This window comes from Leucoraja erinacea, chromosome 38 (genome assembly GCF_028641065.1).
Source record: "Leucoraja erinacea ecotype New England chromosome 38, Leri_hhj_1, whole genome shotgun sequence".
Taxonomy (NCBI): domain Eukaryota; kingdom Metazoa; phylum Chordata; class Chondrichthyes; order Rajiformes; family Rajidae; genus Leucoraja; species Leucoraja erinaceus.
This window is the reverse complement of record NC_073414.1, coordinates 7,067,528-7,077,642: the sequence shown is the minus strand read 5'-3', so window position 1 is coordinate 7,077,642 and position 10,115 is coordinate 7,067,528. Positions and strand designations below refer to the sequence as shown.

The 10,115-nt window shown below is 50.2% G+C and overlaps 1 protein-coding gene across 1 annotated transcript in view; it reads left to right on the top strand.

Moving 5' to 3' along the window:
- LOC129714222 (hepatocyte nuclear factor 3-beta-like) overlaps positions 1-9,232 on the top strand; it is a 29,851-nt gene extending 20,619 nt beyond the window's left edge. The window contains exons 2-3 of the mRNA XM_055663752.1: positions 4,020-4,498; positions 4,899-9,232. Of these exons, the coding sequence (XP_055519727.1) occupies positions 4,020-4,498; positions 4,899-5,583 (1,164 nt within the window). The 3' untranslated portion in view covers positions 5,584-9,232. The remainder of the gene's footprint in view (positions 1-4,019; positions 4,499-4,898) is intronic.
- Positions 9,233-10,115: the final 883 nt, after the last annotated feature.

Sequence of the window (10,115 nt, the reverse complement as noted above, 5' to 3'; positions counted from 1 at the left end):
CTATATTTTCCAGGGGTGCGCCGGTTTCCTCCGACATCCCAAAGACCAAGCGGGCTTCCGCAAATTGTCCCTAGCTTACAAAATTCTTAAGGGGTTGGACAGGCTAGATGCAGGAAGATTGTTCCCGATGTTGGAGAAGTCCAGAACAAGGGGTCACAGTTTAAGGATAAGGGGGAAAGTCTTTTAGGACCGAGATGAGGAAAACATTTTTCACACAGAGAGTGGTGAATCTGTGGAATTCACTGCCACAGAAGGTAGTTGAGGCCACAGTTCATTGGCTATATTTAAGAGGGAGTTAGATGTGGCCCGTGTGGCAAAAGGGATCAGGGGGTATGGAGAGAAGGCAGGTACAGGATACTGAGTTGGATGATCAGCCATGATCATATTGATAGCTCGAAGGGCCGAATGGCCTACTCCTGCACCTATGTTTCTATGTTTCAATAGACAATAGACAATAGACAATAGACAATAGACAATAGACAATAGGTGCAGGAGTAGGCCATTCGGCCCTTCGAGCCAGCACCGCCATTCAATGCGATCATGGCTGATCATCCACAATCAGTACACCGTTCCTGCCTTCTCCCCATATCCTCTGACTCCGCTATCTTTAAGAGCCCTATCTAGCTCTATCTTGAAAGAATCCAGAGAACCTGCCTCCACTGCCCTCTGAGGTAGAGAATTCCACAGACTCACAACTCTCTGTGAGAAAAAGTGTTTCCTCGTCTCCGTACTAAATGGCTTACTCCTTATTCTTAAACTGTGGCCCCTGGTTCTGGCGTGTAGGGAGTGGAGGCGAATGTGAATTCACACAGAGGGGCCAGTATGCACATGATGGACTGAAGGGCCTGTTGCTGTCTGATTCCTTTGACAAACTTCCTGAGAATGGCTGACGGACGGCTCAATTTCTCAGACTACCGTGACATAGAACAGGCCCTTCAGCCCCAAAACATGATGCTGTTAAACTAATCTCATTTGCCTGCACGTGATCCTACATCCCTCCATTTCCTGCACGTCCATGTGACTATCTAAAGTCCATGTGACTATCTATGCCCTCTAGTCTTTGATATTTTAGCCCTGGGAGACTGTTTTCTGACTGTTTGCCCCATCTACGTCTCTCATCATTCTAACATGTCTTTGAGAATATTTCGTTCCAGTGTAGATTGTGACCAGTCTGTCAAAATGTCTGCTTAGGTAGACACCAAATGCTGGAGAAACTCAGCGCGTCTCCATCCAAAGCGTCGCCAATTTCTTCACTCCAAAGATGCTGCCTCACACACTGAGTTTCTCCAGCATTTTGTGTCTACCTTCGATTTTACAAGCATCTGCAGTTCTTTCTTAAACAAAGTGTTTGCTTAGTTTGGCGGTGAAGAGGTGCAGACAATAGACAATAGGTGCAGGAGGAGGCCATTCGGCCCTTTGAGCCAGCACAGCCATTCAATGTGATCATGGCTGATCATCCCCAATCAGTACCCCGTTCCTGCCTTCTCCCCATATCCCCTGACTCCGCTATCTTCAAGAGCCCTATCTGGCTCTCTCTTGAAAGTATCCAGAGAACTGGCCTCCACCGCCCTCTGAGGTTGAGAACTCCACAGTCCACAGACTCACAACTCTCTGTGTGAGGTGTGTGTGTGTGTGTGTGTGTGTGTGTGTGTGTGTCTCTGTGTGTGTGTGTGTCTGCGTGTTTGTGCGTGCGTGTGTGTACCTGCGTGCGTGTGTGTGTGCGCGCTGTGTGTATGTTTGTTCTGTGTGTGTGCGCGCGCTTGTGTGTGTGTGTGTGTGCGTGCGTGTGTGTGTGTGTGTCTGTGTGTGTGTGTGTGTATGCCTGTGTGTGTGTGTGTATGTGTGTGTGTGTGTGTGCGTGTCTGTGTGTGTGCGTATGTCTGTGTGTGTGTGTGTGTGTCTATGTGTGTGCGTGTGTGTGTGTGTGTTGTGTGTGTGTGTCTGTATTTGCACACCTGTGTTTGTGTCTGCATGTGTATTTGTGTCTGTGAGTGCATATGTCTACATGCGTGAGTATGTTTGCATGTGTGCGTGCATGTGTGTGTGCATGTGTGTGTGCATGTGTGTGTGAACATAAGCTGCTCTGATAGTGTGCACAAGCTCAGATATAAAATAAATCCCATCTGCACACTTGTATTTTTTCCACAACCATACCTGATCGGAAAGCATACAAAGAATACATTTAGTCTGATACAGAGACATCGATCGAGAACAGAGGACACAAGCGGGAATACTAAGCAGATCATCCTGACCTGGTGTAGGTACTGGGTCAGCCTGGCCCTGCCCAACCCATACCCAAACATTCTAGTAGAGTAAGCAGCCAACCGACCCAAACCCCACACACGGAGTCTGATCTCACCAGGAAACCAGCGCCTAAGCATTCAGTGATACACAAAATGCTGGAGTAACTCAGCAGGTGCAGGAGGAGGCCATTCGGCCCTTCGAGCCAGCAACGCCATTCATTTCTGATCATGACTGATCGTCCCCTATCAATTACCCGTGCCTGCCTTCTCCTCATATCCCTTGACTCCACTAGCCCCTAGAGCTCTATCTAATGCCCCTGTCCCACTTCGGAAACCTGAACGGAAACCTCGGGAGACTTTGCGCCCCTTCCAAGGTTTCCGTGCGGTTCCCAGAGGTTGCAGGTGGTTGCCGGAGGTTGCAGATAGTGGAAGCAGGTCGGGAGACTGACGAAAACGTCCGGGAACCGCACGGAAACCTTGGGTGGGGCACAAAGTCTCCAGAGGTTTCCGTTCAGGTTTCCTAAGTGGGACAGGGGCATTACTCTCTCTTAAATCCATCCAGTGACTTGGCCTCCACTGCCCTCCGTGGCAGGGAATTCCATAAATTCACAACACTCTGGGTGAAAAAGTTTTTTCTCACCTCAGTCTTAAATAACCTCCCCTTTATTCTAAGACTGTGGCCCCTGGTTCTGGACTCGCCCAACATTGTGAACAGCATCTGTGAAGAACATGGATAGGTGACGCTTCGGGTCAGGACCTTCCTTCGGACTGATTGTAGGGGGAGAGGGGCGTATTCTATGCATTAACATCACTGAAATTCCACGATGAGTCACGGTTTAGTTCACAGATACAGCATGGAAACAGGCCCTTCGGCCCACCGAGCCAACGCCAACCCTCGATCACCCGTTCACACACTAGTTCTATGTTACCCCACTTTCTCATCCACTCCCTACACACCTCCATGTCTTTGGGAGGTGGGAAGAAACCGGAGCACCCAGAGGAAACCCACACGATCACAGGGAGAACATGCAAACTCCACACAGACAGCAGGCGTAGTCAGGATCAAACTCGGGCCTCTGGCGCTGTGAAGCGGCAACTCTACCACTGCGCCACTGTGCCGCTCTCAAAAGTAGACTATGGAGTAATGGTATCCACTTCTCAGAGAGTGGTCTCGGCAGTTATTTGTACCTGTTGTGTAGGAAGGAACTGCAGATGCTGGTTTAAACCAAGGATAAACACAATGAGCTGGATTAACTCAGCCGCGTTCGATCTTGACCACGGGTTTGCACTGAGTTTATACCAGTGACCTGTGACCGCGTGGGTTTTCTCCGGGTGCTCCGGTTTCCTCCCACACTCCAGAGACGTACAGGCTTGTAGGTTAATTGGCTTCTGTAAATTGTCCCTAGTGTGTAGAACTAGTGGACAGGTGACCGTTGGTCGGTGTGGGCCGAATGGCCTGTTTTTTTGCTGTCTCTCTGAACTACCGTCGTTTATGATTATTTCTGTTTCTCATTGTTATAGACATACAGAACCGAAACTGGCCCTTCGGCCCATCGAGTCCAGTCTTGGAGGGGTTGAGGGGCCAACTCTGGCTCCTTGTGCTTGCGAAAGCTTGTTGAGGGCAAATTGGCTTCGGTAGTGGGGGGGGGGGGCATTTTTAGATCACCTCCCTTGATTCGGGAGCTCCTGAGGTTGTGCTGCGGAGATTTAAGACCCCCCTCCCGGGTCTCATGTTTCGCTGATATTTACCTACTATTTCTGTTCTTCATCCCATAGATCTACCCGGTGGTGACCAACATGAATCCCAGCCTTGGCTCGATGAACGGATACATGGGCATGAATTCCATGGGGTCCGTGGGCAACCTGTCTCCTGCCTCCCTCAACATGTCCTACACCAACCTCAGCCCGCCCCTCTCGGTGCTGCCCCCCACCATCGGCCAGCTCGCCAATGGGCAATCGTCGGTACAGTGCTCCATCAGTCCCGGCATCGGACCGCACGCTGGGCAGACCCCACCCATCAACTCCATCTCCTACCAGCCCATGAACCAGCCCCTGGGCTCCTTGGCCTACTCTCCGGGACTGAGCCGTGGGAAGGAGCCAAAACCCTATCGGAGGAACTTCAGCCATGCCAAGCCCCCTTACTCCTACATCTCCCTGATCACCATGGCCATCCAGCAAGCCCCCAGCAAGATGCTGACTCTCAACGAGATCTACCAGTGGATCATGGACCTCTTCCCCTACTACAGGGAGAACCAGCAGCGCTGGCAGAATTCCATCCGCCACTCTCGCAGCTCCTTAGAGCAAACAATTAAGGTATGTACCTTATTTTTACATTAAATGTAACCCTTATATATCAGTTATCTATAGCCCTCATTTTGGGCTTTTTATATCCCGCCCATTTGAGGGCACTAATCCAGCGCGATGTGAAAGCGTTCACATGAACCCCTGGCGATTTAAAAGGGTTCCTACTGGGCATAAATGCACCCGGACTCGGGCAACATGTTCGAGAACGGCTGCTACCTGCGCCGGCAGAAGCGCTTCAAGTGCCTTTTTTAATACTTGAGCTAAGGAAGTCAAATTAAACTTAGCTGGCGGATAAATTGCAGACTTGATTTTTTAAATCTCAAAATCTTGTAACATTGCTACCTACTACAGGGAGAACCAGCAGCGCTGGCAGAATTCCATCCGCCACTCTCTCTCCTTCAACGACTGCTTCGTCAAAGTGCCCCGCTCCCCGGACAAGCCCGGCAAGGGTTCCTACTGGGCACTGCACCCGGACTCGGGCAACATGTTCGAGAACGGGTGCTACCTGCGCCGGCAGAAGCGCTTCAAGTGCCAGAAGGAGAAGCTGGCGGCCCGCTCGGGCCTCGACCCCGGTGCCAAGGGGCTGGAGAACGTCCCCGAGGGCAAGGCCCCCAGCCCCGGCTCCGAGGACGCGGAGTCCAGCCGCTCGGACACCTCGCCGGGCTCGGATGAGCAGAGGACGCTGACCGAGCTGAGGTGCCAGCGGGTGGATAACCCAAACTCCACTTCCGCCCCCTCCCCCCACTCCATGGGCCACCCGCTCCTGCCGTCCTCCATCCAGCACCTGCCCGACCTCCACAGCGAGCTGAAGATGGACCCTCACTACAGCTTCAACCACCCCTTCTCAATCACCAACCTGATGTCCTCCGAGCAGTCCCACAAGATGGACCTCAAACTCTACGAGCAAACACTACCCTATAGTAACACGTACAACTCGCTGGTGGGCAAAACCGGCTACGACACGCCGGGGCCCATCAACGACTCGAGCTCCTACTACCAGGTGATGTACAACAGGTCTGTTCTCAACACCTCCTAACCACCGATCCCACATCAGACGGAATGAGAACTGCAGACCAGTACCCTGTACGGACTGTCCAAAACATCTCAACCTCTCCGTGTTCACCGTTCCTGATGCCACCATTAGTCAGCCATCCCCATCTTGTCTATAGAAAGAGCCGAGAGCAGCAGTAGCCCACTCGGCCCCTCAAGCCTGTACCTGAATATCATCATGGTTGCCCTTCCCTTAGCCTCTTCTGCGCCACTTTTCCATAACTCTCATATCCTGACTTTTGCAAATATTTATCTATCTCCGCCTTAAATATATCTAATGGCTCAACCTCCGCCACCCCAGAGATTCCCTCACCTTTGAGAAACATTTCTAACCCCGTCAGTTTTAAGTGTGCAATTAATGTTGGGCAAACATCCAATGTCAAGCATCCTCATGTCCATGACTCTCCCAACAAGGAAGACATCCCAACGTCTACCTCATCGCCAGCCCCCTTACAGTCTTACATGCTTGAGTAAGGTCTGCAGAGTTGATTAGAGGTCATGGAATCTTACAGCATTCACACAGGTTCATTGACGCCTTGAGTTTACATGTGGCACGGCTGGTGGAGCCACTACCTCTCAGCGCCAGAGGCCCAGGTTCGATCCTGGCTACAGATGTTGTCTGTGACTATAAGGGTTTCATCTGGGTGCTCCGGTTTCCTCTCACGCTCCAAGGACCGACAGGTTTATAGGTCAACTGCCTTTGGTAAGTTGTAAAATTGTCCCTAGAGTGTAGGAAACTGCGAGTTTGCCTGATGATCGCTGGTCGGCACGGACTCGGTGGGCCGAAGGATCTAGTTCCATGCTGTATCTCTAAAGTCCAAAGACGGCTGTGGAGACCAAATCTTTGGTCTTTTTAAAGGCGGAGATTGACACATTTTTGATTAGTAGAGGTGTCAAAAGTTATGGGGAGAAGGCAAGAGAGTGGGGTTGAAGGGGAAGATAGATCAGCCAGGGTTGAATGGTGGAGTAGACTTGATGGGCCGAATAGCCTAATTCTGCTCCTATGACATGAACTTATGAACACACCTGAAGGGTTTCTTGCTGATAAATCACAGAGGTTTTTGAATGTTGATTTTCAGGAGCATTGCTATTGTTTGGGGCCCTTGGGTAGGTGCTGAGATTCAGTTTGACACGCAATTCCTATTGAAGTGCCTGTGGCTGGAGATTTGAGTGCAGTTTGCTTATCCTTATCATTGCATATAGTGCAATACTTCATTCACAAGCGAAGGATAACATTCCCATTGTCCCCGGAACAATGTCCCCTGAAACAGTAGGCCCAGAATCACTCTGAATCTGTAGAATTGCATCCCAATAATAGTCAGCATTCCGGAAATTGTATTTTTGTAATATTTAACATACCCAGAACCCGTGTCCCGGCCTCAGTTGGCAGCTCAGGACCGTATCATAGCAACGGTCAACGTTCCCGGAAATGAGCCTCACAGATATATCTCACAACTGAACCTCAGTATCAGACAGTCTCCCTGGATCTGTACCCCTAGCAATTTTCCATGTGTTTCTCAGCCACAGAAGGCATTCCCGGATCTGTACTCAAGGAACAGTCACCAAGTACGGAACTCTATCCTAATATCTGTTGGCAGCATTGGAACCGGATCCTGACAACAGACAGCACCTCAGGAACTGTATCCTGGCAATAGCTTAGGAACCGTAACCTAGCGACAATCACCATCCCTGGAACTGTATTCTGGTAATAGTCAGTATCTTTGGAACTGTATCTTAGCAACGGCAGCCATCTTGGAATCTGTATCCCCGGCAACAGTCGGCAACCCTGGAACTGTATCCTGGCAACAGCTGCCATCTTAGGAACTGTATCCCCGGCAACAGTCGGCAACCCTGGAACTGTATCCTGGCAACAGTTGCCATCTTAGGAACTGTATCCCTAGCAACAGTCGGAATCCCTGGAACTGTAACCTGGTAACAGCTGCCATCTTAGGAACTGTATCCCAGCAACAGTCACCAACCCTGGAACTGTAACCTGGTAACAGGCCGCACTTTAGAAACTGTATCCTAGCAACGGCAGCCATCTTGGGATCCGCATCCTAGCAACAGGGAGATCCTCAGGAACTGTATCATGACAACAGTCGGCATCTCTGGAGCTGAGCGCAGCAACAAGGATGGACTCCAGGAGAGGCGGAGGTTGGATGGGAAATGGAGGGTGGTCGCGGGGGACCCAATAACATATATATTTAAAATGCATTTCAACTGAGAGAGACTGAGAAGGGACAGGGCCACCATGTGTTAAAATGAGTTATTTTACCTTCTCTGCAGTATGAAGCATAGGATAGTCAGGATTTTTTTACCTTTTGGTAATTGGTTTATGAGGTGAATGTAGATATTGTCCTTTGGCCTAAATGTGTAAAACAGATAAAATTTAATTTTATTAAGAATATTGTAAATCGTTACAGATTGAAGTTGGGTTCTGGAGATTAGTTGCTGTATTTAATGTGCTTTTAGCAATGTTTTTTCTTTGTATTTTTAATGTATCTTAGAATAGCTTGTTGAACGTCTTATTTAATTACACATTGAGAGAGAAGGGAAGGAGACCTCAGTGATAACCTCCCGAGCAACCTCCCTCCGAACAGACTCTACACCGCACGCACTTTAACTGGGGCTAATGGCACGAGCCTAAATATGAAGGCAAATGTGATCTGGGGGCATCCAAACTGGCCTAATACCACAGGCACTCGTACTGTGCCTTGTACCACAGGCCTGTAACTGGGCCTTGTACCACAGGCACTATAACTGGGCATAGTACCGCAGGTCTGTAATCGGGCCTAGTACCGCAGGCCTAATGCCACAGGCCTGTAACTGGGCCCAATGTCACAGACCTAATGTCACAGGCCTGTAACTGGGCATGGTACCTACCACAGGTTTGTAACCAAGCCTAGTGCCACTGGCACTGTAACTAGACCTAGTACCACAAGCCTAAAACTGGGCCTATTGACACAGGCCTCTAACCGGCCTGGTGCCATAAGCCTGTAAATGGGCCCACTGTCACAGGCCTGTAACCGGACCTAAGGCCACTGGCACTGTAACTAGACCAAGTTCCACAAACCTAAAGCTGGGCCTAGTGCCACAGGCCTCTAACCGGGCCTTGAGTCAGCGGCTGGTAACCGGACCTAATGCCACAGGCCTGTAATCGGGCCTAGCGCCAGAGGCTTAAAATCAGGCCTAGTGCCAGAGGCTTATAACTGGGCCTAGTGTCTCAGGCCAATAAGCAGGCCTGGTGCCACAGGCCTGTAACCGGGCCTAGAAACAGTCCTCAGTGTCCCATGCACCAGGGACCAGCTGGTTGCAGTCCCGGTACTCTGAGCAGATACTGTAGTTACCAGAGCAGTAACCGGGCGGTCTGCTTGCTGTTTGGTGAGCTGGCTTCTGCGTAGGTGTTGGTGATGCCAGCGCAGAGGGAGCGGCAGCAGATGCAGGCCTCGTGCCCATTGTCCCCGCGCGGTGCCCATTCTTTAAGAGGGCCCAGGTTGCTTAATCCCCCGCTCCTTCCCTGGGTGAGGATGAAGAAATGCATCAGTCGGGAGCTCTCTCAGTCAGACAATGCTTCCGACCGACTCTTTGTTAAATTTGTGATGACAATTATATTAAAAAAATGAAATTATTTTCAGTACCACTGTCTCAGTCGCTTGTTTTCACTTCACAACACAGAACACGGAATTCCAAAGACGTACGTTTGGAGGTTAATTGGTTTTGGTAAAAATTGTAAATTGTCCCTAGTGTGTAGGATAGTGCTAGAGTCCGGGGATCGCTGGGCCCAAGGGGCCTCTTTCCATGCTGTATCTCAAAACTAAACTAAACACAAGTCTGAAGAAGGGTCTCGACCCAAATCGTCATCCATTCCTTCTCTCCGGAGATGCTGCCTTCCCGCTGAGTTACTCCAGCTTTTTGTGTCTATCTGAATTAAGCATAAGACAGACACAAAAAGCTGGAGTAAACCTTTCTTCAGGCTTGAGTCTGAAGAAAAGTTTCGACCCGAAACGTTGCCTATTTCCTTCGCTCCGTAGATGCTGCCTCACCCGCTGAGTTTCTCCAACATTTCTGTCTACCTTCGATTTTCCAGCATCTGCAGTTCCTTCTTAACCATATTTACCACCCGATGGATTTGTGGTGCCACTTTCAGGAAGCCATGGCCTTGGACCCCAAGATCTGTATCTCAATGCTGGCAGGCTCTTGCAAACATTGGCATGAGGGTCTTTACACCCACAGAGGTTGTACAGACCATCTACAGGTTAAGAGCACACAGGTTTCGAGCACCCTGACCCGTAAACAAACTTCCGCAATGTTATCAGTTTCAAAAGTCCTACGTACGTACGCATGTTTGTTCCTAAGAATGACCACGTTGATTTCTGGATCTCTGTAAAAAGCCTGGGATGGCTGTATTGCGATTCTAAATGAGGGAGAGAGAGACAGAGAGGGGGGGGGGGGGGGGGGGGGGGGGGGGATGGAAAGAGAGAGGGGGAGAGGGACAGATGGTGATAGAGAGATTGGGAG